Consider the following 21,930-nt stretch of genomic DNA (forward strand, 5'->3'; position numbering starts at 1 on the left):
GAGCTAATGCTATATGGTAGCCATATGCCTTCTGTAATTAACATTAACAAGTTTATGTTAAAATCTGTTTATCTAGTCAAATCATTGGCTTGCAATATATTGAATATTTTAAGGTCACGAAACTATGTGACAACCACATTGATTTTTAACATGATCGTTGCACCATCCTCATGAGAGTACCTGTATGCTGCTCTGACAAATGTTTGTCCAAGATTCATGTTAAAATTCATCATGTCTGTGGACGAACATGTTGTCATAGTTCATAAATATCCACGCATAACACTGACAATTACACTGTAAATTACAGGAAACAGTTTGGATTGAATGGCAATAATCCACTTGTATAATCGATTATTTTTTTGTATTTTATGTATATGTACTAAAATAAACATTTTGTTGGTCAAATGTTTAAAAAACATAATCCATTAATTGAACAATCATTGCTGAAAATTGACATGTATATGGACCAGAACGCGATCTACACGATGGCATATTCGTCATTTCTGGGAAAAATCTAGTTTTTGATAAAATGACGAAAACGTGTTTTTTTTTTGTTGCGCAATCGCTGTAAACACGTGGCTTGGCCGGAAGTACATGTTTCGTTAATAACAACCCCAAGAAAATCTACCCCCAGGAGACGATTCACGCGCTAGATAATTCAAATTTGATTTTAAATTTTTTTTTTCGTAGCCAAAATATTTCGTACCCATATTTTTTTTTGTACAATTTTTTTTTTTACCCATTTTTTGTGTACTCAAATTTTTTTTTTCGTACCCAAATGTTTTCGTACCCTCTTATTTTTCGTAACCATTTTTTTTCGTACCCAAATGTGTTTCGTACCCAAATGTGTTCGTACCCAAAAATAATTACGTACCCATTTTTTCGTACCCAAATTTTTTCGTACCCAAATGTTTTTCGTAACCAAATGTGTTCGTACCCAATTTTATTTACGTACCCATTTTTTTTCATACCAAAATGTTTTTCTTACCCAAATTTGTCGTACCCAATTTTTTTCGTACCCATTTATTATTCATACCCATGTTTTTCGTACCCAAGGTTTTTTTTTACCCAATTTTTTTGTACCCAATTTTTTCGTACCCAAATATTTGTTTCGTACCCAATTTGTTCGTGCCCAAATTTTTTTCGTTCCCAATGTTTTTCGTACCCAATTTTTGTTCCGACCCATTTTTTTCATACCCTAATTTGTTTCGTACCCAAATTTGTTTCGTACCCAAATTTTTATTCGTACCCTTTTTATTTTCGTACCCAAATAGTTGTTCGTACCCTTATTGTTTTCGTTCCCTGTATTTTTTCGTACTCTAATTTGTTTTCGTATCCCATTTTTTTTGTACCCACATTTTCGTACCCAAGTTTTTTTTACCCAATTTTTTTGCACCCAATTTTTTCGTACCCAAATTTTTGTTTCGTACCCAATTTGTTCGTACCCAAATGTTTTTCGTTCCCAATGTTTTTCGTACCCAATTTTTGTTCCGACCCATTTTTTTCATACCGCAGGGCTTTCCTTAGACCTCAAATCTCAAGAGTCAAGGACTCTTGGGACCATATTTTCAAGAGTCAAAATCAAACTTCTGCGAGTCCTAATAATAACGCAGGAGAGTCAATGATTTTTTGCAATTTAAGCAAATTACTGAGATATAATATACAAAAAGCAACAAATAAAAAGATACATGTATGTTAACATTTATTTCTTACATTTTACTGTCACTACAACACTATGCATTTAAACACAATATTTCAATGATTAATAAATACAAAACATGTATTCTAATACAACATAAAGTTCATGTATACAGCAGAGTAATATGTCATATGTTCTTCTTTCGCACGTTTGGGGGTGTTAGGAGCACTGTCATTTAGATCTAAAGTACGCTTTGTCGTTGGCGTCTTACACACACTTTCAGAGTTACTACCGATTCCGAATTCGAAAAGGTTTCTCTGCGACATTTTCTGAATGCACTAGCACAATTACACTTTGCACAATTACACTTTATCCAATAACTTGGTTTGACCGTTTCACGTGGCTATTAAATTAAGAATGCAATACAAAATTTGAAAAAACCCCATTTCCGCTGGCTATCACAAAAAAAAAAACAACATATGGGTGGTACCTAAACACAATAGCCTATATAAATCGGTAAACTATAAAAGGAAATTATTTCTACTCGCCGATAAAGTTGCCTCCGTATTTAATCCCATCAAAAATTCCGACGCCCTTTAATTATTTCATGTGCCATCTTCACGGAAGACGTGCGACAAACACGCCGTTTTCTATGCCTTCTCAAAAGGTCAATTATTACGCCTACATATATTTTGTAATCAATTAGCTCATGCAAAAATTGTCACTTTGCCACAAGGCCAGTTGTATCGGTTCTATAGTTATTTTTAGCAACTTTGATGCAACGCGTGTAATTTGACGTTGTAGACAGTACATATGCCAGCATAACTTTCGCGCGTCTTTGAACTGAGCAATCATGAAGTGAAACAGTGATGGGTGCATTCAGCTTTGGAAATACATTCTGCCATACTCTGGAAATATCTCAAAATATGCTTTACGGTGTTATGTGGATATGGATGTTATTATTTTATATTGAATATTATTAAAACTGACGCGGATGAGTCCATTCTGTTTTGGTGGGTTTATAGTTCTTCTTAAATGCTCTGAGCTTTTATGAGTACATACGTACAGCTCAGAGGGTCAATAGCTGGGAGTTGGATTATTGCAACTAGGTGGGTTTAATACACATCTTTTCCGCAAACAGCTGATAACAAACGCTATGATAAATAATGGAAAGTTAATACACGCGTCATCGAACCAGCAGTGTTTTAATTGGTCAATACTAGATTTCTTAATTAACCAAACTCCGCCTACTGGGTGGACTTGTGCTTCGATGATTGGAAACGGGCGTTAACGATTAGCGTGTACTAAATGAGATACTCCGCCCCGAGCCAATTATCGCTTAGTCTTAACAACTTTTGATCTCGTTGACGCAAGTCAGTATATTCCCCCGGGTCAAATGTGACGCATGACGTAATTTTCTCATGAGTCAAAAAGGGGTCTTCTGTAATTTTCAAGCGTCAAAACCCGGGAGCTCGGGTCAAAGGAAAGCCCTGATACCCTAATTTGATTCGTACCCATATTTGTTTCGTACTCAAATTTTTATACGTACCCTTTTTATTTTTGTACCCAAATAGTTGTTCGTGCCCTAATTGTTTTCGTTCCCTGTATTTTTTCGTACTCTAATTTGTTTTCGTATCCCATTTTTTTGTACCCACATTTTCGTACCCAATTTTTTTGTACCCACATTTTTTTCGTACCCACATTTTTTCGTACCTATTTGTTCGTACTCAAATTTTTTTCGTACCCTAATTTTTTCGTACCTAATTTTTTATTTGTACACATTTTTTCGTACCGACATAGTTGTTCGTACACTTATTTTGTTCGTACCCTTTTTTCGTACTCAAATTTTTTTCGTACCCAATTTTTTTTTTCGTACCCACATATTTTTTCGTACCAATAATCGATTTTCTATTTGATTTGATCTCTCCACTCATTCCATCCCGCGAAACCCTTAAGGTGTCGCAACTCAAGTAAATTAAATTATTTAAAAAAAAAAACACGTAAATTTAGTACTAATATTGGTTATGGGGTGGGGGAAGAGGAGTTACACGTTAATGTCAGTACATGAAAATTAATAAAGATGCAATGGAAAAAAATTAAAGGGGCCTTTTCAAAGATTTTGGCATGTATTGAAATTTGTCATTAAATGCTTTATATTGATAAATGTTAACATTGGGTCTAAACATTTTCAGTAAAAAAAACAACAAGAATACAATTAAAGAATTTAAAAAAAAGTAACACTCAACGGGGCTCGAACCACTAACCCCTGGAGCAATGGAGCAAAACTCTACCGCTCTATCCACTAGACCATCCGCTCTCATACCATACCAAACGTGTTTTTTACTTTATATATGCGATCCTCGTAGTATACAAAAATACAACATCAACAGAATTCTCCAAATTATTCAATCGTTTCGCGTTGCAACACTTTATAATTTTCAGGTTTTTACACCGTCAAAAGATGCACATAATGGATATTTTAGAGCATGGTAAATGTTCAGTATTACTGTTTGTTCACAAATATCATAACTTCAAAGAAAATTTGCGAATCTGAAACATTTTTTTTTTTCATTTTGTCAATTTACCAAAGCGTGAAAAAAAACTTTAAATGAAGCATTTAATTTCTTGCGAAACATATTATAAAGACAATTAATGTGGTTTGCTTGAACACGCAGTTTTCTTTCCAAACATTTAAATCACACTTTCATAGCCGCGTCATGCGAAAATGCGTCTTATGGTATTTCGGCCAGCGTAGCTCAAGTTTTAATGTGGTTTGCTTGAGAATTTAATACAATGCTGGTTAATACCGATACATTTATTATTGTAATTATGTTGTGGTTAATTCTTTGTTAAACTCAAACCGAGCGACGGGTAAACATCACACTTTACACCCAACCTGCATTTGCACAAAGAATGGGTAAGCTAAGTGCTACGTTATCTTTGTTTACTTCAGTTAGAGGTCAAATCTTTACATAATTCCATTCATAAGGCCACGTAGTCACGTAATTAATGACAGGTTTCAATCCTTAAGGTGTGCTGTTCAGATAAGAACTTACTTCAGAAGGAACACGACGGTTGGACCTGCCAAGTAAGTGTTCAGTATACATTTTATATCGTGTGTGTTTTACGAAAGAAACTAATTATAAATTCAACATTATTTAAAAACAAGTAAATTTTTATTAAGAATTAATTGATTATTTGGTCCATTGATGGAAAAAAAATGATACAAGTACGTTCAACGCACAAAAACACGTAGTTCGGGTATACGATGATCAGTTGTTAATGATTTATCAGGGTGTGTATTAATATGTTCGTTGACGTGACGAATGTGTCATTTTGTTAAAAAGAAAAAATACATTTGGAGTTTCGACACCATTTAAATTAAGCTTAGAATTATCAACAAGCTTTTTCTATAACAGTTAAAAATATGATAATATTAACCGTAAAATTACTGACAAGCGCTTTGGTAGCTGGCTACCTATGTTTTTTCAGTACATTAAAGGGAGTTTGTGGGACATGTTTTTTTAAGAAGCCACCTGTGCACATAGTATTTGATATAAACATGAATGATGGGTTTGCTATGTACACAAACTTGCATGGACAATCATGAACCTAAGTGCAAACAAGCAACATATGACAACTAAGTGCATGCAATTTTATAAAATCATAGTTCACAAAATTCGTCCTAGTGGCATGATCTATTATCATTTCAATGTATAGCTGAATCGATATTTCAATCAATGAGCGTGCTTGTGCCCATGTCAATGTTTACCCGTTGTAGTCGTCGCGATGAAAAAATACTACCCGTTTAAGAAATGGCATAACATATAAAAAACTTTTTTCTTTTATACCTTATGATAAAATATTACATTTCTGCAGTAAAATAATAGCAGTGAAAATAAAAATAAAATATTTTCACCGGCGAAAATAACAAATTTTCGGAACTACTTGTTCCATTTTTAGATTATCATATCAAGATTTACTTCACTTGTTTGACCCACTTAACAAGTACTTGCAAAGTAATGTCCTTTGTAAGGCCTAATTCCCTGTTTAAGCCGTCTGCATTGTAGCAATGTAGTAACATGGAAGCGACATGATATATTATTCACCCGTCCATTTGTCTTATTTTTAAACTGAGATTATCTAATTTTCGGTTTGCGCAATAGTTTAGTAGTGTTAAATTTAATGACATAAATAAACAGTGTGGCTGTTATTATAATATGTATTGTTTTCATGAAACTATATATACAGTAGTAGTACTATTAGAGGGGGATATCACATGACAATCGAAATTTCGACGTCCGTACCGAACCATGTATTTTTCGCCGGTTTATACGCTTCTTTTCTTCTTTTTTTTTTTAATTTTCAAATGTCGCTCACTTTTCTCCAAAACTGCCTTGTTATACTCCCGGAACCCCAAGGCTATTCCAGTTCATATATTTTAGCGCTCATATAAAAACTGCATTCAGTTTAATCTCAGAACCTCACAATCAGGGCATTTTTGCGATTGAAAAAAAAATCCAAGTACATCTTAAAAACTCGTTATCTACCTTTTATTTTTCCATTGTGCTTAAATTGTTCAATCTCTTAAATCGGTGTTTGATCACTAAATCAGAATCATCCGGTTTAATTGATATGTATATGCATGTATACTACTTGATCAAAGGGGTGCAACTCATTGCAAAATAGTTAACGGCAAACCTTGTTTAAAATGTTGTCTCAAAGTTTATCATCAGTACACACACTTCGACGTACATTTAGTAAACTTACTGAGTAATTTTAAACAGGAGTTATCTTAAAATAATAACCGGCTTTAATTATGAACATGAAACTTCAAAATAATCAAGTTTATATCATTACATGTAGAACAATTAAAAGCTAGATAAGGCTTAACTTAAAGCGCTTGTTTATTTTGTTTCAACCGTGAATCAATACTTCAAAGAACTTAATAGCTCATGTAAGATTAACATGGATTGTCTTGTTAATCATTGTTAAACACTACCATTACTTTAACTACAATACTAATAAGACTTGACTATGCATTGTAAAAGATAGTGGCTTGGTGCATGTTCTTGCAAGAATTTAAAGATAGGAGTTTATAAAAAAATGTATTTATTCATACTATGGCATAGGTGGGGGTAATGCTCAATATGCTAGACGCATGTGTATACATTTTGAATTGTATAATGTATCGCCGTGTAAACTTTTCTCAACTCGTCAGATACAAGGTATCAAAAACATACAAAAAGACACCAAGTTTTCTCTCTTTATCTATACGGCATGCATCGCGATTTCTTAGCTTAGGTAAAACACGAAAGTTTTAAATTCAGAGTGATTAGTTTTTTTGTTTTAAACTTGTCCCAAATACGTGAACAACTGGCAAAGAAAGCTATATAATATAAACAAATTATCCGGTACAGGGAAGCTAACACACAAATACATTTAAACTTATTAACACGGTTGCATAACTTGTCAGTTGTATAAAAAATAAATGTTCAGTGTCTCGATATCCGATGTAGTTATCGGTACACTTCTTTAATACCGAGATTTATATTTAAATAAACGTCGTCTGAATTAATTCGGGCGTTCGTGAAACGTATCTATTCTAAGGAAGTTTCATATATACGGAATATTACGCTAGTCAATTGTTCCAAGAGTTTGTATCACTCGAGTGGCTTGTGTGATGACGTATCACACGAGAGGCGGAGCCTCGAGTGTGCTGCGAAATAGCACAAGCCACGAGAGTGACAAAAACTCTTGAAACAATTGACTAGCGTAATATTCCTTTTATTATATACAACAACTAACGAAAACAGTTAACAAATGTATTTTTTTACTTTAACAAAACTGACAAAACAATGACAAAACGGTACGCCATAGTTTATTTAAGACGCGTATGAATACGGTTTATGTTATATAACGTGTAAACATTCGAACCGGGAAAACACAGGTTTCCGACACGCTTACCTTAATGCCATCGTTAATCCAATTTTAATAACAATTAAGTTGACAACTTTAATCCGATGTTTATAACAAAAATGTTTAAACGATATGCACTTCCACTTCTAATTTCCATGTCTTTATCGAAACTTAGTTTAAGCCACACTATTTTATTGTATTCCTATCGAAATATACATTTATGCATGATAAACACACACTCCAAAATACGTTTTTAACACACAGTGTACTGTTAAAAACACCACGTCCGACATGTCCTTACAGAGTTTAGATATAACTATTGTGTTTTGTCACAGAATGACGCCACACGATGTACTACGTAATATATTTCGTAATATAAAATATTTCTATTTTCGGTTCGTGTAATGTGACGTCATTAAATGGGTCGAAGTAGTCCGGCTACTATGGTAATACGGAATCGGAAACAGCGAGAAGCGTAATACGCGATTTTTTATTTCAACGATTGATACAACCAGTATTTGTTAAAAGCATTAAACAGGTATATAATAAATTGTTTTATCAACCAGTGTTAGTAAAGGGTATGGGAAAACGAAACTAGGATTAGATTTATATTGTTTGTATTATGATACTATTAGTTGAATAAAATATTATTGGTGGGTACATATCCGTCTCAAATTTCAAAGGTGGTAAGAATCTTGTTAGTATATCTTTTTTAACTCACTATGATTATGAATAAGAAAAAATGATTCAAAAGTACACAATGACGTGTTGAAAGTTTACAATAATGTCTGATAATTTATAGTCAATATATCTAGGAAATATACGTGATCTCCCTACGCCACTGTAATGCCATACCTATCGATGTATCATAATGACATGTTTTGCATGGTGTAAAACCTTTTCAAGCAAATTACAAGACTAAAAGAAACTTATTAAGAACGTTGATGAATTAAATTAGAAAAATGCTTAAAAGCAAACATCCAGTGGTATCGTTGTTGTTTATGAAAATTAATGACGACCATTGGCAATATATTTTAGTTAAACAATTTGCTTTGTATTCACTGGTAATGACATCACTTGTTAACAGCTTTAAAAGTGACCATCGATAATTGAAGTATTTGGTTTAAACTAGTTTGTATTGTTGCAGAATACTTTAAAATGCCCCCAAAGAGTCCAAAGGGTAAAAGGCCACCACCTAAAAAGTACCTTAAAAGGTATTTATATGTTAATCCATCTGTGTTTAAGTATCACCAATTACAGACTTCATCCGATAAAAACGAACTTGTCAAGTTGTGTAAATATATAAAAGAAGCATTTGTAATTCGCAATTCATTTATCAATAATACCATATAGAGTCTAACCGGTATCACCTACAAATCTTTCTGTCATTATATGTTTAGAAAATTTACTATATGCTTTTTCTTCATTTGTATTTTCTGTGTGTGTGTTTTATATATATATTTGTTTTCAACTTAAATGAAATGAAAACGTGACATATTTATTTTATACTGTTTGTATTAAGACGATGTACTTATGTATAAGTCTAAATAAAATGTCTGTTCTGTTCTGTTCCTAAAGCTAGGTAAGAAAAGCATACATTTTTCAAAAATAATTGCGGTGATGAATTCAAATTCAAGTTTTTTTTTCATCGTAAGCACAAACAACATTTCGAAATTTATTCCAGTGAAAAAGATGAAAGTGAAAAGAACAAACGCATGGAAGCTCTGCGAATAAGGGTAAAGTTCTTAGAGAAAAATATGGATCCGTAAGTTTTAAAATAATTTTACAAACTTATTATCATTTTGCATTTAAATTGTAAAATAATATAGAGAAATATATAGAGCTACTTTATTAGTATACTCTTATTTTATTCCATAACACTTGTTTTACAGAAGTGTTTTTCAAAACTCAATGGTTAGCGTTGGGGACGAAAATATGATCGGGATTCTGCAAGGTGCTTTGAGATCGTAAGTGCAATTCAACACGATTAATACCACAAATGGCATGTGAGTGTTTAATGGGTATTTGTTTAAGCGGTTACATCACGTATTAAAATATACACATATATTTTGTATTATATATGTATATAACAATTGATTTAACTATTAATCGAGCTATATATATATATACATATATATATATATATATATTTATATATATATATATATATATATATATATATATATATATATATATATATATATATATATATATATATATATATATATATATATATATACTCAGTGAAATGGGGTTTAATGCATGTCCGTAAAGTGTCGTCTTTGATAAGCCTGTGCACTCGGTTCAGGCTAATTATGGACCGCCCTTATCGCTTAAACTCGATGTTCGTCAAGAAGAGTCTTCCTTTAAACAAATATTACAATAAAAGCAGAAATTGACCCTGCTAACCCTTTTCTCAGAGCACGCCTTATATATATATATATATATATAAACAAAAACGCTGTATTTATTTTATGCCGAAGCTTTCGACCTCACGGTCTTCATCAGCGGCCATGTTTTATTTTCAGGTGTATTATTATGAACGGAAATGGTCGCTGATGAAGACCGTGAGGTCCAAAGCTGCGGCATAAAATAGTACAGCTTTTAAGTTTAAATAATACAAGGCTAATAGAGACTTAATTATATATATATATATATATATATATATATATATATATATATATATATATATATATCTATATATATTCAAATGTCGCTCACTTCTTCCCAAAACTGCCGTGTTCTACTCCCGGCACCCAAGGCCATTTCAGTTCATATACTTTAGCGGTGTTGATGCACATATACAAACTGCATTCAGTTTAATCTCAGAACCTCACAATCAGGACATTTTTGTGGTTCAAAAAAATCCAAGTACATCTTAAAAACTTGTAATTGCCGAACATAATCTACCTTTTATTTTTCCATTTTGCACATTTAAAATTGTTTAGTGCTTAAATTGTTCAATCTCTTCAATCGGTGTTTGATCACTAAATCAGAACAATAAGTAGTATTGCGCGGCTATCCAGCAAAAGTTGCACCTGTTACATTCGCGTCTCACACTTATGGCTTTGTACAATAAAAAGAGTATACATTAAATATCCTTACATTGTCAGAGGGGGTAATCACGTGACAAACAAGATGGCGAAGTTCATGCCGACGCAAGAACTCTCCGCGTTTTTATTGCCTTTATTACTTTATTAATTGTTAAAATACCGTTCACTTTCCATCATTCTCGACAAGAAGGTGTTTAGCGTTCATATCGTATTAATATTCTAGTCGCTCTATATCTCGACTTTACTCGCTGCAAAATTTCTAAGCGGGTCACAAAATTACAGCTCTCGCCAACAAAATTCACAGCGAGGAAAGTCGAGGTAAAGATGGAATATTAATACGAATAAACGATAATCACTTTCTTGCTGATATGGCTGGACAGTGAGCGGCATGTAAACTATTTATAAAAGTAATAAAAGAAATGGTATTCTTGAAGGGACTGACAATTAGCAATAAGAAGCATGGAGAATTAATTGTTTGTACAGCAAATGCATTCAACACAAAACGTTATAATGTAGCAGAAATTAAATGCAGTTAATTTACACAATAGTGTCCTTAAGCAGCATATGTTTATGTTAACATGCTTATTAGTTTGACGTTAGTTAGCTATTCGTTGCAGCGCTGAAGAAGACTTAATTAAGCTGCGACAAGCAGAGATGTCATCAGGTAGTGGTGATGTTTTGAGGTAATTTCTTCTGTTCAATTTTTTAAATCACGTTTCCTGACAAGGAAATACGTTTTCTTTGTATGTTTATGATAAACGAGTCAATTTTGTACCTTCAGATTCCTAACAAATTCTAATTAAGACTTTGTATTATAGGTTAAAACATGTGATTAAAAATTAATCTGAGGTAATGTATTACAATCACATACAAACACGTTTTTTATAATTTTAAAATAAAATTAAAAGTGGTTATCGTTGACGTAACGTTTGGTGGATGTTATAAGACATATGTATTATATTTTAGTACTACTGAAGAACTGATGGAATTAAAGGAAAAGATCGACACGTTGCAAAAAGAAACTTCAAGAAAGTAAGTTTCATATTCTTATCTTCAGTCTTACATAAAAAGATCCAATACAACATATGTGAACATTCCAAAATCATCGCGCAATACATCTGACAGCTGCTTAATACTTATAGAGACGGTGAACAATAAAGACACAAATTTAGTTGAAATCATTTTGGCCTTGTTATTTGGCGGAATACGAAAGTTAGCCTGAGACAATAGGCATAACATTATAGAAATGTAAACAGCATGAAATAATTATTTTAACATTAATTAACACATTTGTGAACAACTTGCAGTTATCAATCCATGCAAAGTGGAGCATATGTGCATTTATTCTTGTAAATTAAAAAAACGGCGACTAAGAATATTGTCAATATCTTACTATTAGTCATACTTTGCGTAGTGTTGAGCCGAATACTTTTTCTCAATATGAAGATGGTCTCCGTGAGTCTGCAGATGCTCAGCTAACTCGGCGATGTTCTTTTCTTTCTCGTGTTCATTCCATGCAGTTTTAATCCTACATTTAAACAATAGGTTAATCAAATCGAATAGTCATGAACTTTACACGTTAAACAAAGAAAGTGTTGAGACTGATGACTCAGATAGCGAAGCTGGATAAGTCTTTAACTGATCAGTAATAACAGATGTACATTTAAGTATACAATGATGATTCATATAGATACTTGAAGAGCGCATTACATCGTGACTTTTGCTACAGACAGTTCCAAGGCGGTCCGCCCACCTTTACTCGTTATATGTCTGTGTTCTGCCTTTTGACTGTTGGTTTTTATATTGTTTAGCGCTCGTGCTCTGTCTTATTTGTCTGTGGGAGTAAATGAGAGTGTGCTTTTTTATTTTGAATTTTCATTTTTCTGCTGTTTGGGTTGATATTAATATTGTATGTGGCATCTCCCGCGTCATTCTTCCTTCTTGTACTTGTTTTAAAACTTGAACAATACATACAAGTTTAATAAAATGTGTTGATATTGTTCATTAAAAGTAAGCTCAGATCATTGTATTCTGCACAAATATTGCCTACATATGGATGATGTGGTATAAACAAGTTCTTAAGCATGTTCATGGCATTAGAGGAATTAATGGCACTGTTTTGTTAACTTCCTGTCGTTGTCACTGAGTACACGAAATACGTCCCATTATTGGCTAAACTGTGTATAATCACATAATTCTAATATTATAATAGTTTTTGTTTTCTTAATTGATATTCTGTGTACATTTATCAGCGCAGTGTGCTTCAGTTCATTGATTAAAGCCACATTTGTTCTAAATATGTACACACACATATGACGCAATCAGTTTCAAGGGGTCGAACTAAGTCTTTATACTAGCAAAATAATGTTATTTAGCTAATATAATTATGTTTTTTAATTATTCATTGAAGACCAAAGTGTTTTGTACCATTTGATAACAAATCAAGTTATACTTACCCGGTTTCCATGTGCTTTTTCTTAGTTTTGCATCCCCATAACTTTAAAAAATTATGAAAATTAAGCTGATTGATGTCCCATCTTCAAAGGAGAAACAAGCGATGTGTTTGTGAAACACTACGTCCCCATATATATATGACCTTTGACCTTGAAGGATGACCTTGACCTTGACCTTTCACCACTCAAAATGTGCAGCTCCATGAGATACACATGCATGCCAAATATGAAGTTGCTAGCTTCAATATTAAAAAAGTGTACATTAAATGAGCGAGTTTGGCCCATATATTTGACCTTTGACCTTAAAGGATGACCTTGACATTGACTTTTCTCCACTCAAAATGAGCAGCTCTATGAGATACACATACATGCCAAATATGAAGTTGCTATCTTTAATATTGCAAAAGTTATGGCAAATGTTAACGTTGGGGCAAACAAACAAACCAACGGACAGGGCAAAAACAATATGTACCCCACTATAGTGGTGGGAGACATAAAAAATACCAAAAGCTGCCAGTACCAGACTGTTATCAATCATTTTCATATGCTACTGGCATGCATCTTCCCAGATATATAGGTGTAGTTTTTCCAACGTTACTGGTACGCCCCACCTCAGTTTTGGGTACTTGGCTTAAGGAATATACTTCTATTACTACTACTACTACTACTACTACTGCTACTACTTCTACTACTACTACTTCTACAACAACTACTACCAATACTACTAATACTACTTCAACTACTACTACTACTACGACTACTACTACTTCTTCTACTACTTCTACTTCTTCTACTACTACTACTACTTCTACTATACTACTACTACTACTACTACTACTACTACTACTACTACTACTACTACTACTACTACTACTACTACTACTACTACTACTACTACTACTAGTACCAGACTGTTATCAACCATTTTCATATGCTACTGGCATGCATCTTCCCAGATGTATAGGTGTAGTTTTTCCAACGTTACTGGTACGCCCCACCTCAGTTTTGGGTACTTGGCTTAAGGACTATACTTCTATTACTACTACTACTACTACTACTGCTACTACTTCTACTACTACTACTTCTACAACAACTACTACCAATACTACTAATACTACTTCTACTACTACTACTACTACGACTACTACTACTACTTCTGCTACTTCTAGTTCTTCTACTACTACTACTACTTCTACTATACTACTACTACTACTACTACTACTACTACTACTTCTACTACTACTACTACTACTACTACTACTACTACTACTACTACTACTACTACTACTACTACTACTACTACTACTACTACTACTACTACTACTACTACCACTTCTACTACTAGTGTACTTTTTAAATGTCAGGAACTACTTTAAAGTTTACTTTCCTTTCCTTTGCCTCTTTTAGCAATATTTTTGAGGTTTTAACTGTATTTTCAGCTTATTCGTTTGACTTTGTATTACATGGGCTTGACGATTCGTTTAAAATTGCCAGTCTTTGGCAAATTTGGGTACCACCATCCGAATTAAATGTCACTTTTTAACGGATTGGATATTCCCAATGTTGCAAAGTGTACCCTTAATTTTCTGATTACGGTGCTACTTTTAAAATTAGGATTTATTCGAATAAGGAACAAGGAGCATCTACTTATTCCGTGTTCAAGTTTAACATATTTGATTTACAAGTTTGTAAAAAAAAGAATACATACAAAGGGCGATATTATCGGGCGCAAATGGAATCTAGTCGTGAATTCACGACGGATAATCGACGAGACGGTGGTGGACTTTACGCCCAGCAAATATTCAAAGCTTTGCATAAAACATTTTAAATAACACGCGTTATTTTATAAGAAATTGTCTTCAATAAAACTTCCATTAATAATGTGTTGCTTACCTTATTATTTTTTTAAGTGTGACAAAGGGCTCTGTATTGTTTATAATGCTGCTATTGCTGATATTGCCTTACTGAAAACAAGTTCATATAAAGAACCGCAAAAGTATCTTTATACTAAATCCATTCAGACGATTTCAAATTGATTGTTAAGAAATGGCGATGGTAAGCTAGAAATAGTGTGTCATTTTCGGGGTCATTTTACTGATTTCTTTATGTGGTTGAGTTACTTGTATATGATATAATGTATGATTAGCCATTCAAAATGTATGAACCAAACAAACATACTCTTTCACTGTTAACAGAATAATTCAGCTAACATTTACAATTTCAATAATAAATGCCATGTTCCCAAAATAGTTCCTCGGAAGTCCATGAGCTTGATTCAATAAATATAAATTAGTAGCCGACATGTATAATTTTCCAATTATTCCTCATGCAGTGTAAATGTATCTTGATTGTATAAAATTCAATTATGTTTTCATAGATGAAGTAGTAATTGCTCAATATTAGTTATCAATTATACTGATTCTAGTTGCCAATTGCTATTAAGGCAAAAAAAAAACACAGGCGGGCCGGTAAACTCATACCTAAGTCAGCACGCACGTGTTTTTGGTCTTCTTGAAGTCAATTCGCCCCCCCCCCCCGAAGTATCAATCATAGTATAATGTCTTGTTTAACTATCAATTATCTGAATATTCGGTTATCACAATAAAAGTCTTGTTTATACCTGTGGTCGGTGTTTGTCACGGGTTATATATCTGCGTGTAAGAGGTGTGAAATGTTTTGTATAAAACGAACACTAATTGAAATGGCCAAACATTAATCAATTAAAGTTTATTGGTATGATAATTAATCAGGTGTACTTTAATGTTTGTTACAACACGGATAATGTTGTAAAAGGTGTTTTGTCCGCGTGGATCAAACGAAAAACATGTTTTATTGCTTTTATGACAACAAAGTTATATTTATAATACAAGTTTGTGTTGCAATTTTCATAAAAGTAGACCATACTTGGACGTTAACTGCCATCTTATGACAGCATTATGATGAGTGCAAAATTATTTAGCCAATTTCATTTATTAAGTTCATTTAATTTGGTGGTTTCTTAACAAAATAAGTCAGTCCCTAAAGTGCATGTACTGGTGCAAATCACAATGCCAACAAGGCATAAACGTTGCACCAAGTTGGCAGAATTTGGTGTATTACCACCTTACAGCTGCCATAAATCAAGCTGGTGTCATAAAATAGTCGGTCCTGTTTGTTTCTGAAGTCATGTTATCAGTGATCTACTGTTATCAATTTCATCTGCACAGACAATAATAAAACAATCAGGTTATCTGTCAGCAGTTATCATTTTAACAGAATAAACAACATACTGCACCAGCAGGAAAGTATTGACAACTAGATTTGAAATAAAATGCAAAATAAATATATTTTGACATGGTATTTGTTCTTTATGATATAAATTAACCTCGCTCGTGGAGAGTTTAGAACAATTTAATTTCGTCATATTTATATAAATCACGGCTTATTGTTAAGACAAATTATATACATATATATCAAATAACAGAAATGAGATAATGGTCACTTTGAAGTAAATGGCGACAACAACGCGATCAATTAAGCATAAATACAAATTCTTGTGAAGGGTCAACATCGGGTTTCAACAAAATGGCCCTTGCCGGATAACAGCAAAAGAAATTAAATAAATATTCTAGACAATTCTAGTTTAAATGACGCGACATTTACGTAAGATTCATTCATTTTAAAGCAACATTATTTGTTTTCACTTCGTTGTTGAATGTTAAATTTGAACGGTAAGTTTGGACTTGCAATCGAACATCGATCAATTTCTGGTAATAATTGTATCTGTTCATTATGTGTCAATTATAATTGTCTGTTTAAGTCATAATTCAATACTTATATCAATCAAGATACGCCGTCATGTGTGTGTACTAGAAAACCTTCGATATATATATATATATGTCGATCTTTACTATGACAACAGCTGATAACGATTCTTTTGTTATGAACTTAAGCAAGTGGTGTTTGAATACGTCACTTCCGGTTTTAACAAAAATGTCGACTCGATCGCGAAGTGCGAAAATTCGCGTAGTTATCGGCTGTATACTCGCTGAATACGTTGGTTTTAATAATGGCACGGATATGCACTAAAACATTATAAACTCACATTAAATTGGTATATTTATGGTTTTTAAAACCGGGACAGGTAATCTTGAATGTTTTGGAAAATAAATAATAAACAGTTCAAATAGTATTGCGATGCCGACTAGAGCTTGAAAACAAAGTGAAATCCATTGAATGTACTAAACATACAATAAGCAGCCGTTTAATATTATCATCTTTTTTAAGGCAAAAGCGATGTCGAGAATATTAGTAGATTAAAAAGACAGGAATAAGGCAACATGCAACTCGATAGTTATTGGATTTATTGTGTACAAAATCTTACCTGATATGCATCATATTTTGGTATTATCGCTATACAATATTATGCGATATATGGCTGCAATTGATATTGAACTTTATATGCTGTGTTTCGGTAAAGGACTTCATTTTGCGTTGCTAATAAATACCTTTACAAAGTGTGGTGTTTGTCCGAAGAAATATCACTAAGTCTCATGTTAAACAGAATGTATGTGTGCTACCGACATCTGAATGCAGCTTTCACATTTATTGTGGGTATAAAAAACACGAAGCGCTACAACGCATCTATAAAGTAAAAGTTTCAGACTAATAGGACTGTGGGCTAACTTACTCAGTCTGTATTAACTATTTTATGAAAAAATGTAATTTACTTTTTAGATAAAGTATAACATTAAATATTAGAGATATTAAAATTAAAAATAGTTTAAATTCCAGATTGCAAATAAAGGAGCAAACAATTCAAGACCTGATGCTGCTTGGACACAAGCAGGAAATTAGAGTCCAGTAAGATAACTTTTTTAATGAATTAAAATAAGATTTAGGCAAGTTGACACAAGTCGGAAATAATTCATTTCAGTTAGAACATAAGCTCTTTGTTATAATGTCAACTTATTTTAAAAATCATGTAGGTGACATTTTGCTGTGTGTTTTGTTGTGTGTTATTTTTTTTCAATACATAAGTGTACGTATTCTCAATTATGTATTTGTGTTAGAATGACATTTAAATAGCATTTCTAAATGATAAATAGATAAATATTGGTCAAAGACAATTTCAGAAGAAAGAGTATCAAAACATTTCTACACCTATAATAGTTGAGGCAAAAACCGTGAAGATGTCCACGGTATTTCAACGTCATTTGTCATATAAGTGTTGTTCTTTTTTAAATGTCACTGTTAATAGCAATATGATATTTATCATGAATTAATTCTCTTTTGAGCATTGAATTTTGTTGATGTTTATGAAATAGGTAAACACATGTGTTATTTCAAATAGCCATATTTTAAAATGCAATTTGTACTTAAGTGGTTAATTTCGCTAAAGCAATTTTTTTCTAAATGTGGTGACTTTGTGATGAAATGGCATTGTATAATTTCAGGCTCTGTTACAGTTAGGACATTCGATCCCATTACAAAAGTTCTATATGTTATTCAAATTGCGTTCTTTGTAATGTTTGTGTCATTTTTCCACCAAATAAAATATAATTTTCCACTTATATTATTTTAGTAAAAAACACTTTCAACCAAATATCTTACTTTTTAACGTTGATGTATAACGCCTAAATAATATAAAATCACTATAAATTAATGAAGTTCAGTAAGATTGCTCAAATATTTAAGTTTCAAGTTTTCAATTCCATTGATTGTCTTTCTGCTAAATAGCATTATTTAATTATTTAAAATGTCACTTCACACCTAAAATGCTATATAATAATATGCAGTTGTATAAGTGGTCGTATCCTGTTTAAACTATAGAGTTCACATTATATTTAATTACACTTTATACATTCTTTATGGCATTCATTTTTCAACATATGTTAATATTAATTTTAATAAAGAACTTACAATTAAAGCCACTTATTACGTATTGTTTGTTTTACAGAACCCTCAAAGAGATTATTCAGGCTAAGGAGACTAGAGTTCAGGTTGCAAATGAGAGCAGGTTTGCCGAACTATAAAAATTGTTGTAAATTCTTAATTGAAAGCGAAGCATGTATGATATCGTAATATATATGTGAATGGGATGGTTTTAATTAGTTGTAGTTGTAGAATAGTTACATTATTTATTCGTTAGTTTTGTAACCATTATTTACCTTCCTAGATCATTACACAAGTATCCGTACATTTATAGAGTATTGTCACCATTTAATCATTGATTGACAATAGAAAAAATACAGTGTATGATTATATTCGGGTTTAAATTGTTCGAACAGCGTTCTAAGAAAACAATTAGCTGACAGGGAATATATGTTACAAGTGGAATGCGGCATCATTCAGCGACGAGTTGGAAAGACTCACAGTGCTGAGTTCGCTACAACAGCCTCTTCACAGGTAACAGTTGAATTGTTTCGTTCTGATTTCTGTCCTTGTTGATTATCCTTGTGTTTCTTATGTACGAAAGTTATATGTTGCATGATATTAAAAGACCCGCGTCATGCAAAAATGGATTGTATGCCACATGCGGCAGGCGTAGATGCATAACAGTCTGTGCAATCGAAGTACTTGTTAATACCCATTTTGACATGACGCGAGTCTTAACTTTAAATAAGTTACATCGCATAAGTCAGCCCGAAACACACAGTAGAGCAAATAATATGAAGAGAAGTGCAGATTTATTTATTAAATATACAATAATGCGGTTTTGGCCATTTGTCAAACCATGTGACCTTATTTTCCATGCACAGTGATGCTATATTAATGGTTTTTGTTTTCCTTGTATACAGAAACACTAACCAATCAATTTTCTTATATGTATTTGTGTGTGTGTGTGTGTGTGTAAGAATAAAAATGTTTATCTTGAACAAATAGCGAAAGTTTTGTTGAGTTGATATATGGTATCCGTCTTGAATAAATTCGGATGCATGCATATTAAATACAAAATAAATTATTTAACTTCATAAATATATGCAATAGAAATTATATTAAACATCCTTTTGTTTACAAAAAGATGATACCATTTTACTCAGACATGACACACGCTTTTTGGAATATATGTACCGCCATTTTGTGTTAAAACTGCATGAGCCTTTTTATGACTTGTAGGCTGAAACTTCACATGTTGACAGCAATGAGCCTGAAACAACTGAGTATCTATTTTAATTTGATGTCGTTTTTTTAAACCAATACCTATATCGCTTTTGTTTGCTAACAATTAATGTTCTAACCAATTTTATAAATGAAATACGTTATAACTCGACTTTATTTCAAATTTAATAATGACATATGCTTTGTATTTTTCAATTACATATATTTATTTTTAAAATATTATATATATTTTTTTGCTTCCAGGAGTATAATTCCGAATTTGTTTCGAATTACTGTGGATGAAAAAATGATGTAAGATATTATTATTTATGAGGAATGCTCATTTTGTAATATTCAGTAAAAAAAACGAAACATTATTTACTCTATGCGTTTAAGCTTGACTATATTTCCCATTATTCGGACTAAACGGTTTACTCGATCGTCCGCGTCGCCATAAGCGGACTGTTTCGTTGTGAAAAATTTCGTAACTGGTACAGTTTATATAACCTTCACATGCCTGCGGCGTAAATTTGTGTGGAGATTGCTCTTGTTGTTTTATGAATAAATTCAACCCTTCTGTAAAATGTAGGGAAATAGAAAGGCACAATCCATTAATCTTAATGGAAAAGTGGCGTGAGGCTGAAACAGTACTGAACAAGGAATTAAAAGAGACGACAGAAGAACTTAACAATGCAGAACGTGAAAAAAAATGAGCTTAAAAATGTGTTAAGGTACGGCTGATTTCAATGACAATTAAAACAACACGAAACTTATCTACAAAAACATTAACTAAAGAACCAAACATAATCACATTTTTATACTGAAAGTGTCATACATTACTGAACAAAGACAAATATAACATAAACGCATCCAACCAAAGACATTTAGTGTTCGAAATTACAAGCGATATAAGTGGACGCGTGTATGAAACACGAACTTGAACGTATGAAACCGCAATATAAACACTCATATGCTTATTCTTTGCTTGTTTTTCATTTCAGCAAATGTGCCCTCCCGGAAGAAAAACAACGGTTACAAAATCAGTGAGTGTGAAAACATAATAGTTTTTTTAAATTTCAATGTACATTATTCTCGATTTGACAGCTTTGAAACAATATTTTAATTTCCTTATTATAATCGGTATACATGTAGTATCATACAAGATTAAATAAATATTATAATGTATTACATTTGAAACTGTGTGAGTATTACGGTTTGCAAATACTGTTTTATCTCTAGGCTGCGAATTAAAACGGAACAAGTTGAATGTTTGACGGAACAAAGGCAAATACTGGAAAGCAGATGTCAGTAAGTGTAGTAACGGTTTTTATTTAAAGTGATCGTCGCGTTTTCAACAAAAACACGTGCAATACGAACTCGATGACCAATTTTTAGACACGTTTCTTTAAGTGTTTGTGGAATTTGATAGTTTTAACATGCAATACATAAAACGTATCATGTGTATTTTTTCTGTTTACATTACAGAGCACTGCATAAAAAGATTGGTGTTCTAGAGAAAAGCCATTCGACAGCGGAAGAAGACAGGTATGTTTTTAAGAATTTCAATTGCTACATCTGTATTTCAAAAAATTGAATAATTTAAACAAGAAAATAAGTGGAAATGATGGATGCTACCCGACCATGTGCTTTACATATGTATTTGATGATTGAATACATGTGAACGAGAAACTGCAGACATTTCTATGAACTTTAAACAGACCGGAAATATGAAATCAGCCTGACATTGGTGTGACAGTATGCGAATGGCAGGCCTATTTTGCATATA

At 32.5% G+C, this 21,930-nt stretch overlaps 1 protein-coding gene across 1 annotated transcript; it reads left to right on the forward strand.

The window, feature by feature from the left end:
- Positions 1-4,619: 4,619 nt before the first annotated feature.
- On the forward strand, positions 4,620-21,452 carry LOC127863127 (uncharacterized). Its single transcript, XM_052402497.1, has 14 exons — positions 4,620-4,727; positions 8,706-8,772; positions 9,243-9,323; positions 9,451-9,525; positions 11,229-11,294; positions 11,578-11,643; positions 17,838-17,906; positions 19,003-19,062; positions 19,334-19,451; positions 20,163-20,206; positions 20,409-20,456; positions 20,734-20,875; positions 21,146-21,187; positions 21,384-21,452. The coding sequence occupies exons 2-12, from the start codon at positions 8,717-8,719 to the stop codon at positions 20,855-20,857; spliced, it is 807 nt and encodes a 268-aa protein (XP_052258457.1). The 5' UTR covers positions 4,620-4,727; positions 8,706-8,716; the 3' UTR covers positions 20,858-20,875; positions 21,146-21,187; positions 21,384-21,452.
- The last annotated feature ends 478 nt before the right edge of the window (positions 21,453-21,930 follow it).

This window comes from Dreissena polymorpha, unplaced genomic scaffold, assembly GCF_020536995.1.
Source record: "Dreissena polymorpha isolate Duluth1 unplaced genomic scaffold, UMN_Dpol_1.0 chrUn001, whole genome shotgun sequence".
Taxonomy (NCBI): domain Eukaryota; kingdom Metazoa; phylum Mollusca; class Bivalvia; order Myida; family Dreissenidae; genus Dreissena; species Dreissena polymorpha.

Excerpts from the sequence above, each read along its gene's own strand:
- LOC127863127 (XM_052402497.1), top strand. The coding sequence starts at position 8,717 with ATGCCCCCAAAGAGTCCAAAGGGTAAAAGGCCACCACCTAAAAAGTAC. Across the intron at positions 9,526-11,228 it reads CTGCAAGGTGCTTTGAGATC|CGCTGAAGAAGACTTAATTA; the intron begins GTAAGTGCAATT and ends TATTCGTTGCAG. Across the intron at positions 20,457-20,733 it reads ACTGTGGATGAAAAAATGAT|GGAAATAGAAAGGCACAATC; the intron begins GTAAGATATTAT and ends TGTAAAATGTAG.